The following is a 19,133-nucleotide window of genomic DNA, read 5'->3' as shown; positions in this document are numbered from 1 at the left end:
ATTCATTGGTCCATATCAACCTGAACAACCAATTTTACAGATACTTTTAAGAAACTTATAAAAAATGTCTTTAAAGAAGTATGACCATATAAGAAATATCTCAAAGCAATAATTATGTTTAGCACATCTGTTCATGGTACCGTTTTTATATTGGTTGTGCTCGACTTCAAACAGTAAATGAAGTAGAAAAAGGAAACATTTGACGAATAAAAATAATTTTATTGCTACTCTATTCATTTATTACATCGTTATCTTTCCCTGTAATTTCTCCAACTATTCCAGCAGTTTTTAAATATGAAAACAATAAGTTTTTGTCACTGATAATGTAATGTAGTGTTTTCTTAGCATAGTAATGGCTGTCAAAGTTTTCAATATTATCGATGATGTCTTGTAGCAAATGAGCTCTTCCAACAACGATGCCCGGAGCGTCATGCTTAACATGCGTGAAATGCACGTGAAAGTGATAGTACGTCGGTTGATAGTGGACAAAGATCCGTAGTTGACTTTCACCAACATTATAGTTTTTTTGAATGGCCTCCTGGAACAAAAAGCCTTATTCAGAATTTTCCCTGATGGCAGAATAAAATGAGCAATGAAGAAATCGCAGGCCATTAATACATACCGTTCCTTGTATGAGGATGTTTTTAGAAGAGGCAAATGTGAAGCATTCAAATCTCTCAGTGATTTAATGTCTCGTGAATTACACACAGCCATGACGTAGAGATTCTGAGTTTGCGTCTGTTCCCATTTAAGATCAGGCAGAAGAATAAAACCATTTTGAGGGTGAGGATTTTCATACACTATACGATCACTTTCAGCTTTCTTCTCTAAGATATTGTACACCCACTACACACGGAAAGATAACAAAATTTTACTCTACGCTTGATGTGGGTTGAACATGATAAATAATTAATGTAGGAAGTTTTTGAAAAATAAGAAAAGTCATGGCTTTGTTTCTGGGACATCGTTGTGAAAATATTGCGTTGCAAAATATCTTAGTAACTTTGAAACTTTAAAGTTAGAAACTTCACATTTTTGTAAAACTTCACAAAAAATATTGAAATATATCCTCATTATTTGTCACCCATTTTTATCACCTGTAGATGACCAGCCTGCTCTTCTATAAAAGGAAGAGTGATTTCTTTAAAAGTTTTAGGCGTCTCAGTGATCAAATACGTTTGATGTTCAGAGTACTTATTTAGATGCTTGTCGCTAGCTGGATAGATTAATGTATTTTTTACAAAGTTCATTTCACTAGGGAGTATGCAAAGATATCGAGAGTAGATGTCATTGTTCAATTGTAACTGCATTGTGACTTCACTACATAAAATATTTTCCACTTTTTCAATTGCGAACTGAGATTTCTCAAGTATACACACGGCATCTTCGTGTTCAGTCTTATCTAAAAAGTAAGACAGAAAGATAAATTTCTAGCCTGTGCTCATAAAATCTTCATACAACCCACAAAGGTTGATAGATTTGATTGAAATGAGAATTATTCATGTTGGGGCATACGTTGTAGATGAAGCATCAATGTTTTGCTTTTTGAGTCTTCCGAAAGAACTTTAACAAATTCAAAGTCGCTAAGGTTTTCAAATTTTATTCTTTTAGAATCAATTTTTTCCTTTCCAGTGTTTAAGTCTGTTTCATTTTTTCGTTTCTTCGATATCACGTCTTTCTTTTCACACTCTTATCGTCAGCCATATTGAATTATAGTATTAGTCGCCCGCGATCACAATGTACATTGCCAATTGTTGAAGCAAGCCACTAGAAGGAAAGGAAAAGGAAGAACACGACAAAATTTTATATATATTTGGCCATTTACATTTTAGGGATTAGAAATGACAGAAATCCAAAATGTTGGATATCAACGATGCTATGTGGAAAAATTTTCGAGGCTTGCAAATGTTACTTGTATGAAAAATAATTCCATCTTGCTGTTAGCAAATCGCACAAACCTTATACCAATTATTAGGAGTTCTGGTGAACATTATTGAAGATTAATACATGTTACCTGGTCATGGCCATCATTAAAATGAAATGTCATTGTAATGAATTTGTACTGTCATGAAAAAAGTTTAAAACTTCAAATGCAGGGAAGAAAATTTTTGTCGAGGAATTCTTTGCATACACTAACTTATTTTTATACTTAAGTGACACCATTCTTGAACTCGTGCAATTATATGGAAATAAATCATGGCTCCATCACTAAGTCCATCTGTCCGGTTTGTTTTGACTTGAAAGCAATATTTCACTAAGCATTTGCGAAACTTCCTCTCAATTTTAGTGACTTAATCTTTCGTTGAAGGTATCAGGTTTCTGTTTATTTTAATTGTGAACGGCTGTTGTGATTCAGCGTTAACAACGCGGTTGTTGTTAGACAAATTCCTTGGTCTTCAAACATCGAAACATCTGTGGTTGCTCTCTGACTTTTTGTCATAATAATAGTCATTAAGTACTTTAAAATATGTACTAAACACGTCACAATATCACACCGGTTATGGAAACAAAACAAATCAAAGAATCTCCTTTGTCCTGCGAGTCATATAAACACGAACAGAAACATTTGATGGACACGATTTCCTCCACTCGCTCTTGTCAAGAGCGAAGTGAGAATGCAGATAAAAAAAATGATTCAACTGTTGTTAGTGTAAAGAATAATGAAGGAAAGGAATCAAGGGATGAATGTCTTCTTGAGGATTGCTCTCCACAGAAACGTCGTGAAATACGACAAAAAAGAAAAAAGCGAAAGTCTCTAATGGAAATTTTATTTGTGTGATCATGATTTCTACTATTACCATGATGTAGGTGAATGTTATATAAAAGTTATCTTAGCTTGTCTAATTCTTTCGTAAGAAAGTTTTAGATAGAGTTACCATGAATGGCCATATTGATGAATGGCCATATTGATGGAACAGACACTCTACACTCTGCACTATTTATTAAACTGGAGTAGATAAAGACTACCTTTGACCATGGATCAAGAGATCGCGTATATTTTGTTTAATGGAATGGAATACTTTATTGATATTGAATCAGAAAATGATTTAAACTAGCTTAGTTTTAAAGTTTTTGTGTAAATATTTTACAAGCATTCACTAATGCATTTACATGTTTACATCTCGAAGTATTTTTCTACCATAAGAAAGAATTATACGTACATATATTTAAACTGTCAATGATAAAAGTTATTTTGAAATAGTTTCCGTTGCTATGAACGAAAATGTTTCGCTTTTCCTCGTGTTTATTTTGTCACAAAGTTTTGGAGCAAATCTGTGATGATTTCCTGGCAAGTTTTTAGACCATTTCCACTCTAGTCTTCACCCTCATAAATCATCCACTTTGACAACTCACTTCATTAGTAAAATGTAAATTCAAAAGCAAAAATAATGGAAAGATACGACAAAACGTTTAGATGTAAATTAATTTTAAAACATTTTCAACATTTTTTAAATCAATCCTTTTGCTTTGCGAATAAAGAAGCTGGAATATCTAATATCAAATCAAGTCAAACGAATGAAGCAGCTCAGCTAAAATTTTAGATGAGATACATTTGTCAAAAGCACAATTTTATGCAAAACACTAAGTTATATTTACTTAAAACTACTATTGTACTGCCATTAAATATTCAAATTTCAAATTTCATTTTTTATACCATTAGAGTGTAGGTGAAGGTACTGCAGTAGATTTTCAATCATTATACTAAACACACAGGAAATTTTCCAAGCTTTAAAAACCAAAGATCGAACACTGTAACAGTTAAAACAATGAACGTCATTAAATGCAGAGCGTACAAATGCCGTTACATCTGAGAAAACGTTATTAACTATTGTTCTTTAGAGTTGTTCTCATCGATATTGTAAACACAGACCTATCCACATACAGATATGTAAGATCGTCTTTTTTTCAAATAAATAGCATCCTTTAGGAACCAATCATAAAAAATATACTGATTTAGCTATAAACTGTATACTCCACAGTTCTCTTGAAACTTTTTAAAGTATTGCACAAGATCTGGTGATGTTCTTGGTTTGATATTTTCTAGAGCTTTGGTAAAATGTTTATGTTTAACATTTTGTGCATTAATGTCTTCTTGCAAGGCTGCCAAAGCTGCTTCGCGACAGATGGCTGTTATTTCAGCCCCAGAATACCCTTCGGTCTTACATATAACGTCATCAAGATCAGCATCAGGAGCGAGAGGTGTCTTTCGTAAATGAATACCAAATATCTCCGTCCTAGTATCTTTGTCCGGTAATGGAATATAAATAATACGATCAATACGTCCTGGACGCATAAGAGCATTATCGATTACGTCAGGTCTGTTAGTTGCAGCTACCAAGGTGACATCATTTAGTGTTTCAACACCATCTAACTCCATCAATAATTGAGTTAAAACACGCTCAGAGACATTGGATACATCACCATCGATAGTACTACGTCTAATAGCAATGCCATCAATCTCATCAATAAACACAATACAAGGAGCAGCAGAACGAGCTTTACGAAACACCTAGAAATCAGAGCACAGTACATGAACATCAAATACTTACAGTTACAGTGTAAATACGATTTTCCTAACTGACCTGTCGTATTGCTTTCTCTGAATCTCCGACCCATTTACTGAATACTTCTGGTCCTTTTACAGCAATAAAATTCAATCCACTTTCCGTAGCAAGAGCCTTTGCAATAAGAGTCTTACTACAACCCGGGGGACCGTACATTAATATTCCTTTAGGAGGATCAATATTCATACGAGTAAAAGCCTAAAAATAGTTTTAATCCATGATGATTATGAATGATTTAAAAAGCAACAAATGGTATCTTCAAAAACGACAGAAAAAGCTCTACAATACTTCTGGGTGTTTAAGCGGCCATTCAATGGCTTGTTTTAGTTTTTCTTTAACTATGGCATTTCCACCCACATCACTCCAGTACACCTAAAAAATTGGTGATAGTCAAGATTACGGCTGACGATTATGGATTAAATTCTAATATTATCAGAGGGGAAACCTTTGGTATATCTATTGTTACTTCTCGTAAACCACTGGGAAGCACCCGTTGGAACGCTTGTCTGATGTCATCACTTGAAACAATAAAGCCAAAACGACTATTCCCATCCTCCTTATCAAACTTCTTTCATCATCACCATCATTCTTTACATTTCTTTTCCTTGCAATCATACAAGCTTCTTTCACGACGGCCATTAAATCAGCTCCAACATAACCATGTGCATTGCAAGCAAACCTAGAATGTGAAGCATAAAGAACATCGAAGTACAAGGATTTCCATAAAGATTATTGACACCTTTATTTAATAATATATTTCATGTTTTATGCGTGACAAGAGTTATGCTTATGAGAGACTAATGCATAACGTATGTGAAAAAGTATTTCTCTCCTGTGCAAATAGTCAGTATTTTACTTACGACCAAGGTAGTCCTGCTCACCTATCAACTTCATCGGGCGAAGAATTATGAGGTATTTTTCTGAGTAACTTCATGAGAATATCCATTCTTTCAATGGATTGAGGAATTGAAAGTTCTATTTCTTTCTCAAATCTTCCTGGTCGACGCAGTGCAAGATCTAAAGAGTCAGGACGGTTTGTTGCAGCCAGGATAAATACTCGAGATGACGACGACTGCAAAAGATATGAATTCAAGACAATCTCCTCAAAACAACTCCATAGCAGGCATAGCAAATATAGCAAATATATAACTTACGGTCGTGAGTCCGTCCATTAAAGTTAACAATGTTGCCACAAGTCGTTTCTCAAACTCATTCTGAACTCGATCTCGTTTAGGACACAAGGCATCAATCTCATCAATGAAAATTATTGATGGAGAATTTTTCTCAGCTTCTTGAAATAACTCTCGTAACTTTGCTTCACTTTCACCATAATACCTGACGTATTAACTAACGTTAAATTACTTCCTACTTATAAGTAATCAATTTATGTTTCATTACTGTAACACCATATCAGAAATAAAAGTTTGGAGGTCTTTCCATGGATTTTTTATCTCTGCATTTTCCGTGTTAACTAGTGGTTTGGCAACATATTGCAACAAATCAAAATTGAAACAAAAAAAAATGAAAACAAACGAAGAAGCTTACCTACTGATAATGTCTGGTCCATTCAACGTAATAGAATAGACTGCGGATTCACTAATCATAATATTTGCCAGTAAAGACTTCCCTGTGCCAGACGGACCATACAATAACACCCCTAGGTGGAGTCAAACCTAAAACAAAATAAATCTAGCTAGTGTGTAGACAATACAATTTCCCTCTTGCAATGTAAAAACATAGAATATTCTTACCATAAGTTTGAAAGATGCTTGGTGACTTTAATGATAACTCTATCATTTCTTTCAACATCTTTATTTGTTTGTCTACTCCTCCAATGCATTCGTAGGAAAGTTTATTTTTTATTCCATTTTTATTATTTTGATCTTTATCGCTGGCATTAATGACAATTTTAGTTGTTGCAGCTGAAATATAATACACAATACTTCCGGGAGAAGGAAAGTTACTGATGTCATCTGAATTATTTGTTAATATTTCGTGTGCTTTGACAGGGTTGATGTAACTATAGCCTCGCGACTGTTATTTTCACATAAACTTTCATTGACTGAATCATCTTTGAAACTATAGTAAACGGAAACATCATCACATAACTCTCCATTTTCGACCTTAAATCTTGAATCATTAAGTTCACTTAAATCCCGAAGCTTGGAATCATTCGAATTAGAAACAGTAAAGTTGTCGTTGTTTAAGCTGAGCAAAGCTAATTTCTTAGTAAATAATTCATTACTATCTTCATCAAGGCTCTTGTTTGGAGACTGAAATGTTCCGTGATCTCCAGCTACTGACGTCACAATAAATGTCTTTGTGTCGCCATAATACATAACATCAATAAGGTCGCCAGGAATTACAAACTGGTTTTCTTTATAAAACAGAAGAAAACGTTTTCTTCCTTAGCAAAGTTTACGTAGACCTTTTTCGTAAGATCTGATCTATTTTGGACCTTACCTAAATAAAAGGTCAAATAATCCTGGAACTGAGCAGAAATATCAAACTCCAATGATTCACTAAAAAAAAGTGATTAAGTTGACGTTCTCGTCTTGTAACAGATATCAATAATATTTCCAATTCCAGTTTATAGTTAAAACGTCTGCTTACCAAGATGTCAGAACGACTTCATTCGCGTGACATGATAAGCCATTGTGACCACGAACGATAACAATCTCATTCTCGGAAATCTAAAATCAATTAACTCGATGTAATTTCACGATTCTTGTGTCACTCAAAATCAATGAAATGACGTATACTAAATGACCTTCAAATTTTTCATTTGACATTCATGCATTCCAATACCTTAAAATGAATTGCAACCATTAAATAAATAACCGTTTGTGCAAACTAAGATTTATATAAGACCAAAAAATATTATTAAAACAATGTGGGAACTCACAATCAAGAGGCATTTGTGAAGAGGGCCAAACTTTGCGCATTGTCTAATGAATAACGAAGCACTTTAATACATGAAAGAGTTTTAAAACTTTAATATGCAACATACATATCTGTTATTGGCGTGCAGTAAAACGGGCGATCCAAGAAATAAACCAAGGACCTTTACAGTTGATGGATTAAGTACAACAACGTTTCTTTTTTCCTTGAGTTTCTCATCTAAAATTTTCAATTTAATACAATGCAATTGTGCATGTCTTAAAAATGTGAATAATGAAACGTTATGACGATGCAAAACGCGGTCTACAGTCTACAACAATACAAAGAAGAAAGATCGAAGCTTTGAAAAAATTTTGTCTTAATGTCCACATACACAAAATAATCAATAAATCTGTTTTCCAGTTGTTGCAGCCTCTAATATGCACTGTTATGCAAAACAGAGTTTGCATAAACATTTCTGCACTTAGCCGTCCTAACTATAATGACCAATTTATTGTGCATTAAAAGATCAACATCACAATAACAATGACCATTCCAAGTGGTTATTCTCATTTCGACTTACTTGTAATAATTCTAGGCTTTCCAAACAGCATTCTTCCTTGTATAAAGCCATTCTTTATATTTTTCATATTTATGTTAGATTTGTCATCATTATATTCATTTAATCTACACCCATTATTGTGTTCTTTAAATGATTTAATTGGAAAATACACCTCAGACTCACCAGCACATCTGGTCCAAGCATATTGTTTTTTGCTAGACATGTTTTAAAAAAAACAGTAGCGAGAACAATACTAATATATATACATAAGCGCCCCCAGAAAAAGGAATCGGATCAAAAAGAGAAAAAGAAAAAAGAAAAGGAGAACAAAGGAATACAGATGACCACATAAAGTTACTTGAGAAACCGCATGACAATAAATTGCATGCTCAAGTTTGTTTCCTCACGTATAGTCTCGTGGCGTGATCGTACAACATCGTCAACAACAAGAAAAGCAAATTACGCGCCATCTTTGTTGAAAGCATTGAAAGGCCGGTGTTGCTTTTGTTCATTCCACGTAAAATTTGTACGAAAAGTTTTGAAATCCTGGTGAAAATGCCGCAAGACGAAGCTTCAAGTGAAAGCAGTGCTGATTCGAGTGATGAACAGGTTCTTTTGCTGCTCAGATTATTAAAATATCTCCATGTCAAATGTGCAGCTTTCATTGTACAAAGGCCATGATGTGAGATCCACGACATCAAATTTTTAAGTCATGAACTATTGATTTCAGGCATGCTATTTAAATTTAAATTGCACATACAGTGCTTCATTTAAAAGGTATAGGATAGTCCCCTATTGTACTTGTGTTTAGATACCATATATCATCTGGAAAACTACCACCATTATGCACTACATATATACTGAATATTAAAATAGTTGTCTGTAATCTGTTCTCAGAGCATTTTATTTTTTTGAGGTGCTTACATTATATATCATTATGATTGATTTGTATATTCTTCATGTATGGATGATACAATGCTTATTGGTTGTATTTTATCATCCTTGTGCAAGAGATGTAATCATCTGTTAGAAAAACATTGTCACTAAACAATTTCAATATTTAACACCTAGTGCTTTCTTCTGAACATGTGCTTTTTATGGGGTAATGTAGTTTTGTTGTGTTATTCATTTTAGAAATAAGAAAGCCTTCTAACTTTCAAACTTGCAAACCTGCAAGATGAAGATAAATTATTAAAGTACCTCTAGCAGCATAAATTTTCACCGGCATTATTAACACCAGATGCAAAGTCTAGCATATCAGTGAAATGTCTAGTTGCAATGTTTAACATATCTGTGGGTAAAAATGATCTTTTTGATGGACCTTGTTTTGTGGTGAAAGAGGTCTAGAACCATAAATTTTAGTGATGTCATTCAAGAGACTCATCACAACAAAATATACATGCCACCTACCTTGAATGATGTTAGTATATGACTCGACTGAAACTTTATTCCACAAGGGACAAGGTGCATTGAAAAGAAACTTCATATCATTGTAGAAATGGGATGATTTCACCCATATAAAAAATTTTATCAACACTATTTGACATTGTCATATTTTTATTAATGCTTATAAAAAATTTTGCTGTTAGGAATACTTTAAGTTATTAATCTTGTATTCTCATGAACTTAGAAAAGCAAGAAAGTTCTATATTATCCTTTATAAAGTGATAACATTTGTGAATTTTAGTCAGTTGATAAGAAAGATGAAACATATGGTGAAAAATCCAAACCTGGTCGCAAAGCTCAAGAGATACCTCCTTCTTCAAAGGATTATGATGAAAAAATTGTAAGGATTAAGCATTTAAGGTTTATAAAACAATGGAAACTGTACTGTACATTGTAATGCTTTGTAGTGCAATATTGAATTGTATAATGTGCCCATGGATGCAAGATATTTTGTTTCATTTATTGTCTATTGACACTAAGAAAAAAATTGTTATTCATTTGCGAACTTTATAGGAAAAGGATCGTGCTACGAGGTTTAACTTTTTACTTGAAAAAACTGAGATTTTCTCCCACTTCATGAACTCATCTAGTGGGAAAAAACCAAAGAGTCCCTTGAAGATAAAAGCACCAGGTTTTCCATCTGGCAAAAAAGAATCTGGTGCAGGAGAGTAAGTTGTTTTTCAATAAATTTAATCTTGATTACAGCAAGTGACATATCCCTAGTGGAGATTTAGTGACATATTCGTAGTGGCACCCCTGTCTTCCCCCAACGTAGCATTTTAAGTCTCAAGATATCACTTGTTTGTTTTCTGAAAAAAAAACCATGTGGATTTGCAGTAACTAATCTTTTTCAAAGTGTTTTAACAATTCAATTCATAATAATGTAATAAATGATTCCAGGTTACTCATTCAATGTAAGGTTAGTCATTCTATTCTTGTATAATTTATGAAGTCACCGACATAGACACACAGAACAGGAGGAAGATGCAGAACTATTGGAACAATCAAAACATCAGAAAGCAATTGTACATTTTGAACAATCACCATCTTGTAAGTAAATACTCATTGATACTTAAAAATCTGTCTTCTTTAAAGTAGTTCATTCAAACACTACATGTTTAATTATGTCTATAGTATAACTAGATTATGTTATGTTATTTGACTACTGTCCTTAAGGCTATGTCAGTTGACTAACTCATTTTTATTTTAAAAAAATTAATAAAACACAGTGTATCATGGAAGATGCCATGAAAATTGCATAAAAATTGTCTGCTTGCTGTTTATATGGTTGAATCCTCATCGTTTTAACAATATTTTCACAGCAACTTGATGATATGATGATATGTCCTGTTAGCTAAATCTCTCTGTTAGTCAAATAGGCTATTATCCTTAAGACTATAACAGTAGATTACGTCACAACAATGTGAGTCATTAGGCTAATGTTGCGGCTATCTTTAGAATTTGCCTGCATATAACCATTTTGGTTGCATTCAACCATTCATCAACAATATTTTACAAGTTATTATATTTATTTTTTTGCAGTTATAAAAAGTGGTGAGATGAGAGATTATCAGATTCGTGGTTTAAACTGGATGATCTCCTTGTATGAGAATGGAATTAATGGAATCTTAGCAGATGAAATGGTCAGCTTGGAAAATTTGTTTGATAATATGTTATTTTTTATTCTAATGTGTTCATAAATGTTTATTTTATTTTTAGGGTCTTGGAAAAACTCTTCAAACAATATCTTTACTTGGTTATTTAAAAGTTTTCCGAGATTCAGCTGGACCTCATTTAGTTATTGTACCTAAATCAACATTGGCTAATTGGATGGCAGAGTTCAAGAGATGGTGTCCAACAATTAATGCTGTTTGCCTCATTGGATCTCGTGATGAAAGAGTAAGGAATTTTATGATGCAGTAAAGTTTAAAATAATTATTTTGCACTATGATGTAGGTATGTATTTCATATGGTAAAATACCCTTTCCACACATTTTGCAGATCAATGTCATCATGCAGCTATAATCTTCTTGTGTTAAAATAGCGTTGTTTATTAAAATTTGTTGTGTATATTGCAGTGTGCGAATTAGTTCAAAAAAAACGATGTGCAATTTTTTTGACAAAAGTGTTTCTTTAGAGGCATAATCAAATCGATATTACGTTAATTATTATAAAGCGCCAATTGCTAAATTAATATTTTTAAACGTGAACAAATTCATACGATTTACGACAGTGTTTTTCGTTAAAACCGCTAATTTTTGCACATCGTTTGAAAAAGTGACGTGCAATTGTTTTCATTTTATCTAAAACGATGTGCAAATTGAACATTGCACACCGTTAATTCGCACACTGGTATATTGTTCATTTCAGTATCAAGAATTAGTGCTTTGACTTTATTTAGGTTGCTTTCATTAGGGATGTTATGTTACCAGGAGAATGGGATGTTTGTGTGACATCCTACGAAATGTGCATCAAAGAAAAAAGTGTATTTAAAAAGTTTTCTTGGAGATATATTGTTATTGATGAAGCTCACAGAATCAAGAATGAAAAATCAAAGGTTAACAAGACTTTTGCTTATGAGCTGATGAATGACAGTCTTTAATGAAATATTTCTTATATCTGTATTTTTATAGTTATCTGAAATGGTACGAGAAGTTCGTTCACAAAACAGATTGTTGCTCACTGGTACACCATTACAGAACAATCTACACGAGCTTTGGGCCTTGTTGAATTTTTTACTTCCTGATGTATTTAGTTCAGCTGAGGTTCATTACTTTTTATTTTTAGAGCATATATTTAGAGTTTTTATCATTAGTTATCTTTTTTGTTGGCTGTAGGATTTTGATGCTTGGTTCAATTCAAATAATTTAGTAGAAGAAAAACAGTTGGTTGAACGACTTCATTCGGTAAGATAAAGCTTCATGTTGTGTATAAAGCTTGTCGACAGCTATATACTCAAATGAGTTACCCCAAGGACATTTATGTACATTTATGAACATCAAGTATATTTATGAGCGTTTATTGTATTTAGGTTTTGAGGCCATTTCTTTTACGTCGTTTAAAATCTGACGTTGAAAACGTCTTCTTCCAAAGAAAGAGACGAAGATTTATGTTGGATTGACGAAAATGCAGAGATCTTGGTAAGGAATGTACGAGTGCATGTCGTTCTCTTCATAAATCTTTCGTTAAGTGGAAAAATTTTCTCACTAAATGATTATTTGTCAATAAATACGCTAGGATATCGAAATAAATCAATGTTGAAATGTTTTTAGGTATACTAACATTTTAATGAAAGATATTGATGTCGTAAACGGAGCAGGAAAGTCCGACAAAATGAGATTGTTGAATATTCTGATGCAGTTGAGAAAATGCTGTAATCATCCGTATCTTTTTGATGGCGCAGAACCCGGTAATATATGTTATTATGTGGTGTGTTTTTTTTATTTTATTTCTTTATTATTGTAACTTCATAGCTTACTATGTTTTCTTATTTGCTATCATCACAGACGAAGTAGGTTCCTATGAATCCTTTGAACGATGAGAGACGTTTCCTAACTGTTTTTTCCCCTGTTTTCTATTCAGGTCCACCTTACACAACTGATCAACATTTAGTTGACAACTCTGGAAAGATGCGTGTTCTAGATAAACTTTTACCCAAGCTACAGGAACAAGGTTCTCGAGTCTTGATATTTAGTCAGATGACACGAGTATTGGATATCTTGGAGGATTATTGCTTATGGAAATTGTATAATTATTGTCGTCTTGATGGTCAAACTCCTCATGAAGAAAGACAGGATTCTATCAACGAATTTAATATGCCTGACAGTGAAAAATTCATTTTCATGTTGAGTACACGAGCTGGAGGATTGGGAATTAATCTAGCGACAGCCGACATTGTTATCTTATTTGATAGTGACTGGAATCCACAGGTTGATTTGCAAGCTATGGTATGTTATGATTTTTATCTTTAAATTTTTAAAGTCAATTCTAATTGTCTGAAATAAGTTTGATTTTATATCTGATGATCGTGGTTTTCTTGTTGTAGATACATAATGAAAATGTGATTTATTGCAGGACCGAGCACATCGTATTGGTCAAAAAAAGCAGGTTCAAGTATTTCGTTTTATCACGGAAAGTACTGTTGAAGAACGGATTGTTGAGAGAGCTGAAATGAAATTACGTCTTGACAATGTTGTTATTCAACAAGGTACATACTTATTTATTATTTTTATCAAAGATGAATTTCTTGGAGACGTTTCTCTCCTACAACTTTCCAAGGGAAGGGTAAAGTAGGAGTATTAGTAAGGAGCGTTCAATGTTTTGTTCTTCGTTAAACTTATCCTAGAATCTTACTATACTTTGCTTTAAAATACAGACAAATACAAACAAGGCTGTACTTTAGAACCAAACATTTTGAACGCTTTCATTGTTTTGTTCCTTCAATGCAAGCATAGAAAACACTGTTGAAAGTTATTGTGCATTATTGTAGGTCGTCTGGTAGATCCAAATTTGAAAGTTGGTAAACAAGAAATGTTGAGTATGATACGTCATGGGGCAGATGAAGTATTTGCGTCAAAGGATTGTGAGCTCACTGATGAAGACATTGATTCTATTCTTAAAAGAGGAGCAGTTAAGGTAGTCTTTTCATTTTCTTACTTTTATTTTCTTACTTTTAAACCTTTCCGCTTTTTGATCATGTTGTATGTTTGATTGTAGACTGCTGAGTTAGAAGAAAAAATGAAGCAGTTTGGTGAAAGTACAGCCAAGAAACTCACATTTGATTCTGTTCCGGTTGAAAGCATTTTTCATTTCGAAGGTGAAAACTACAAAGAAAAACAAAAGGTGCGGTTGTAGGAACTACGTACGTATAAGATACGAAAGTATAGGATTTGAAGCTATAGGAGTATTGGAACCATAGGTGTGGGAACCATAAGAGTTGAAAACATAGGATTTGAAACCATTGAAGTGGGAACCGTGTGATTGGAAATGCCAATGTTCGTAATTGACGCTGTCAATTTTAAAAAATTAACTTTAGTTTCCAGGCGTATCTCATTGGATCGAGCCTCCCAAACGAGAACGAAAAGCGAACTATGCTGTGGATGCTTACTTTAGAGAAGCTTTACGTATTACTGAACCCAAAGCACCTAAGGTAACTTATCTTTATGTTTATATGGTGTACTGCTCAGATTGAATAGCTGCTTGCTTTAGTGATTTGTTGTAGTATTTACTTGTTAGTTAGCGTAAGTAAAACGCTAAATTTTATATAAAGTTTAGCCTTGTGAACGCTTCACAACATGATCCAATGAAGTACATGTTTATTTTACTTACTTACACAAGAATAGGTTATGGTCTCTATAAATCACAGCAAAATTTCATTTTATTTTTTGTGGACATTTGCGATCAGAATGCAGTTGATATCTTGTGCAGTGATTGATTTTTTGCCCATAGTGAAATTTCAACGAGATGTAATTTCGTTTTTATAGGCTCCTCGACCTCCTAAACAACCAAATGTCCAAGATTATCAGTTCTTTCCACCACGACTTTTTGAACTACTGGATATGGAAATTTATGCCTTTAGAAAGAATATTGGATACAAGGTTGGTAAAGAGGATAGGATAGTATTGTATAGAGGATAAGATAGGGTAGTTTGGAAGTTAAGACAAGATAGTTTATAGGATAAGATAGGGTAGTTTAGAGGATAAGATAGGGTAGTGTAGTTATAAAATAATTGATAAAATAAATAAGATGAAATTAAGTTGCTCCTACTTATATATGACCATACTAAAGTATGGATATCATGAACAGTTGTGCAATTAAACCAACGCAAAGAAATTTACATGCCATAGTTCAACTATTTGTAAGAATATTATTTATTTTATATCTAGCTACCAGCTATAGGCTGTATATGTATGTTCTCCTATGATCAATTATATGACTACATACAGAAATGATATTAAATCATGTATATTGGTGTACTATTGCTTGTATACCTGCCAATATTTGGTTTATTTTTGCATCTTTTTGCTCGTTGGCAAAGTATATTTCGAAGTAATCGTTGTTTTTCGCTAACCCAATGGATTTACACCAACTTTATAGTTTTGTTCACTGGCAAAATGACTTGTGAAATATTTACTTTTTCATGCAGGTTCCACGTGATCCTGAAGATCCAAATGGCGCTCAGAATCAAAAAGAGGCTCAAAGAATGATAGACGAAGCTGAACCATTGACTGAAGAAGAACTTGCAGAGAAAGAGAAACTTCTTGAAGAGGTGACCTGGTCAAAAATTTTTGCTAAATATGTTTGTTTATCAAATATCAGCGTCTTTCGTTTGAGTCAACTCGTTATGTTTGTTAAGCAAGAATCAATCATTTTTGTTCTAGGGTTTTACCAACTGGTCTAAACGCGATTTTAACCAGTTTGTCAAAGCTTGTGAAAAATATGGTCGTGATGATATTGATAACATTTCCCATGAAATCGAAGGCAAAACAGCAGAAGAGGTACTCTCTTTTATTTAATAATGGGCACTATCTCCAAAATAGACAACAACACTTCTTCACCAAGACGAATTATGAATACATCTGTTGAATACATGTTGTAAATTAAAGGTGCGGGCTTACTATGACGTGTTTTGGGAACGTAAAGAAGAATTGCAAGACTTGGAGAAAATTATGGCTCAGATTGAGAGGGGAGAGGCGAAAATACAACGAAGAATTAGCATAAAGAAAGCTCTCGATGCCAAGGTATTTTCTTCTCGACTTTTTACTTGCGTTTTTATTCTTACTATTATTTTGACCATTGAAAGCTAATGGATATTGGGGGGGATAGCGCATTCTCATACTAGATACTTTATAAAACATCGCTGTTGGAAAGAGTTTATTTGCGATGAAAGTATCGACCAAATTAATCAATCAACTTCAAACAACACACAATGAAGTCTTAAGATTATGTCTTGATATTTAGATGGCGCGTTATCGCTCACCGTTTCACCAATTGAGGATAGCGTACGGAACTAACAAAGGCAAAAATTATACTGAAGAAGAAGACAGGTTTTTGGTAAATTTCCTTCTGTGGAGTGTTTTCGTTAAAGTAGATAAAGAAACTAGAAAAATTTCAAACAGACATAAGTTCAATAGTGGCGTTAAAGAACCTTCGATTAAGTCGTGGCATGCAAATATTTTTCTAAAAACAAACATTGTTTAGCAAATAGAATTTGATAAATAGTATGGTATTCAATTGCCCCAAAAAGTAAATACTCCATGTTGATTTTCTTCGTTCATATTCGTTCTTTATTCAGATTTGTATGCTTCATAAACTTGGTCTGGAGAAAGAAAATGCTTATGATGAATTACGAATTGCGTGTAGAAGTGCACCACAATTTAGATTTGATTGGTTTTAAAGTCCAGAACTGCCCAGGTCAGTGTTACATAATATGGAATATTAACAATAATCTATGCCTGTGGTGAATCTTCTGAAAAAACCAGCACTCAACTACCCACTGTGTATTATTCATGATTAATTTTTGTAATGTTTCATGCCTTTTAACTTGTCAAATTTGAGAATAAATAGCTTGTTGAAAACACTTTTGGAACAACACAACTAAGTGTTCATCCGATCACAATTATTATTCACAACAAAGTAACCGAAAATATATATTTATGTGAAGGAACTTCAACGACGATGCAATACGTTGATCACTTTGATTGAGAGAGAAATGTTGGAAATTGAAGAAAAAGAAAAGAAAGAAAGGAAGCGTGGACAAAAACCAGGGACAAAGGTGACTTTTAATAAAAAAATGTTTAAACTTCTGTTATGTGCATGTTATGATTCCTACAAGATTGAGTGTTTAGCTAAAACAAAGACAGAAATGTCAGTCAACTGTGGTAATTTCCATTTGCTTCACTTTTAATTTGGCATATTGATTGCAGATTGAGTGCTTTATATGGTTTGCAAAGATATCAAATCACATTTTTTTTTAATTTAGACTCCTCAGCAAAAAAGAAAGGCTGATGGAACTCCAGATGGACGAGGTAGAAAGAAAAAGAAACAAGCAAATACGTGATTTTTACTCACTCATTCTTGTTTCTGTTCATAATGTAAATAGTTCATAAAACTTACTTCAACAATTCTTTATGCCTTTGGTGAAAATAAAAATAAAAGTTCTTATGAATGCCTCTATCTTGATATATTTTGTTTAGCAATAATATAGTGTGTTAACTTTCATAAAAGATAATGAAATGTAAGCATTCAACAACTACTCAAGCAGCATGTTTTCGAAACATTTTATTTCATTATAATGCACTCAAATATTACACTGACTCTAATACTGGTGGTTCAAATGAATCACGTTCAACTTTAGCTCCAGTTTCGTCTGTGGTTACTGTAGTGCTTCCACTTTCACCGTGCATTTCCATTAATTTTCCCACTAAAGTAAATCATGAATAGCACTTTAATTTCTAAACATACTTATCCTCCTCTCCCTACATACACACAAATACATTACCATCAAATTTAGGCTTCTTCAAAACTTTAACTTTACGAATAAACACATCATGAAGAGGATAAATGGATTGACAGGCTTTTTCAATATCACGACCAATACTATCTGGAATTCTACCAAAATGAAATGGTAATGGATGAAAATTAAGATACTTCATCAAAATCGTCACAATATTTAATTTAGCTTACACTACTATTAAAAATACTTACAACTTGTTGACAACTTCTTTCAAATCATTTGTTCCAACTTCTTGGGTCATAATGTCCACCATTTTTTTCTTATTAACTTTACTTGTGAATGTTTGGCATATGACGTCTTTTTGATTTGGTTGGTTCGCCTCTTGGTGAAACCAATGCAAAACAATCTTAAGAGATAGCCATCTGTTGTTTTCACATCAACGTTACCTTCAATCAGTGTCTAAAAGATCGAAAGGAAGAATGTCAAAAAAGTTGTAAAATCCAAATGAATGAAAACAATGAGAAAGCAAACCTGCCATTTCTTGACAAGAGATCGTAGTTTATCTGTAGTCATGTCTAACCCATGAAAATTGGTCAGACATTGTCTACCTTGAACATCCTCCACCATTAATTTGAATTTACGATATGTAACTTCATCATCTTGTAAATCAGCGAGAGACACTTCAAACACACGACCTTTCAAGGCATCTGCTGCAATTTCTACCGAATAAAATCCATTCCATGAGATTCAGTAACTTATTAGATTTCAACACAGCTTGTTTGGTCAATCAGTCAAAATGACGTTAAAATCAATGTATAATCACAATAATTTAAAATTATGAACAAACATACTTGTGCCAGTTGTTTTATTGACAACTGTTTTCCCAATCTGCCTTTTGAGGAACATAGAAGGCGCCTTCACATCGTACCAGTCCTTTCGAGTAAAGGGATCAACACTAAACAAGACACCGATGTAATATCATTCAAGAAAGCAATCGCTTGCATCTAAGCAATAATTCTATCAAAGCGAGACTGTATAATAAAAAATATATGAATTGGAATAACATATAATTAATTGATAGCAATATTTAAAACTAACACTTTTTTTTTCTGTCCTTTTTTGCCTTTAGTAAGGCGCTTATTCTTTCCAACTACCATGATGGATTATGATGAAACACTAAAGAGAATGAAGGTTGCAAATTCGTCCGTTTTTAATACCGCTGACC

The 19,133-nt window shown here is 33.2% G+C and overlaps 4 protein-coding genes across 4 annotated transcripts; 1 reads left to right on the top strand and 3 right to left on the bottom strand.

The window, feature by feature from the left end:
• Positions 1-198: 198 nt before the first annotated feature.
• LOC124446429 (m7GpppX diphosphatase-like) lies at positions 199-2,028 on the bottom strand. Its single transcript, XM_046997279.1, is given in 5 exon segments — positions 199-538; positions 623-645; positions 648-846; positions 1,098-1,402; positions 1,516-2,028. Coding segments are annotated over 5 exon segments (852 nt in total). The 5' UTR covers positions 1,532-2,028; the 3' UTR covers positions 199-229.
• A 1,540-nt stretch (positions 2,029-3,568) lies between these two features.
• Positions 3,569-6,602, bottom strand: LOC124446428 (ATPase family protein 2 homolog; the record flags this gene model as incomplete). The annotated part of the gene is given in 10 exon segments (XM_046997278.1): positions 3,569-4,510; positions 4,584-4,763; positions 4,854-4,937; positions 5,011-5,126; positions 5,129-5,244; positions 5,447-5,637; positions 5,720-5,900; positions 6,111-6,218; positions 6,220-6,238; positions 6,317-6,602. Coding segments are annotated over 10 exon segments (1,833 nt in total), but the record flags the coding sequence as incomplete, so codon positions are not given.
• A 1,851-nt stretch (positions 6,603-8,453) lies between these two features.
• On the top strand, positions 8,454-17,628 carry LOC124446426 (SWI/SNF-related matrix-associated actin-dependent regulator of chromatin subfamily A member 5-like). Its single transcript, XM_046997276.1, is given in 26 exon segments — positions 8,454-8,616; positions 9,695-9,793; positions 9,967-10,121; positions 10,406-10,503; positions 10,996-11,096; positions 11,173-11,352; positions 11,855-12,010; positions 12,087-12,218; positions 12,291-12,359; positions 12,485-12,527; positions 12,530-12,593; positions 12,726-12,862; positions 13,036-13,400; positions 13,528-13,660; positions 13,943-14,088; positions 14,170-14,295; positions 14,489-14,602; positions 14,937-15,050; positions 15,599-15,721; positions 15,834-15,950; positions 16,059-16,193; positions 16,414-16,506; positions 16,748-16,844; positions 16,847-16,866; positions 17,117-17,227; positions 17,435-17,628. Coding segments are annotated over 26 exon segments (3,060 nt in total). The 5' UTR covers positions 8,454-8,562; the 3' UTR covers positions 17,513-17,628.
• Positions 17,629-17,718: 90 nt separating this feature from the next.
• On the bottom strand, positions 17,719-19,120 carry LOC124446430 (40S ribosomal protein S3a-like). Its single transcript, XM_046997280.1, is given in 7 exon segments — positions 17,719-17,875; positions 17,954-18,063; positions 18,160-18,229; positions 18,232-18,367; positions 18,440-18,627; positions 18,760-18,863; positions 19,007-19,120. Coding segments are annotated over 7 exon segments (783 nt in total). The 5' UTR covers positions 19,066-19,120; the 3' UTR covers positions 17,719-17,759.
• Positions 19,121-19,133: the final 13 nt, after the last annotated feature.

This window comes from Xenia sp. Carnegie-2017, unplaced genomic scaffold, assembly GCF_021976095.1.
Source record: "Xenia sp. Carnegie-2017 unplaced genomic scaffold, XeniaSp_v1 HiC_scaffold_22, whole genome shotgun sequence".
NCBI lineage: Eukaryota > Metazoa > Cnidaria > Anthozoa > Malacalcyonacea > Xeniidae > Xenia > Xenia sp. Carnegie-2017.
Note: the sequence above shows the minus strand (reverse complement) of the source record. Positions and strands in the feature narration are given on the sequence as shown.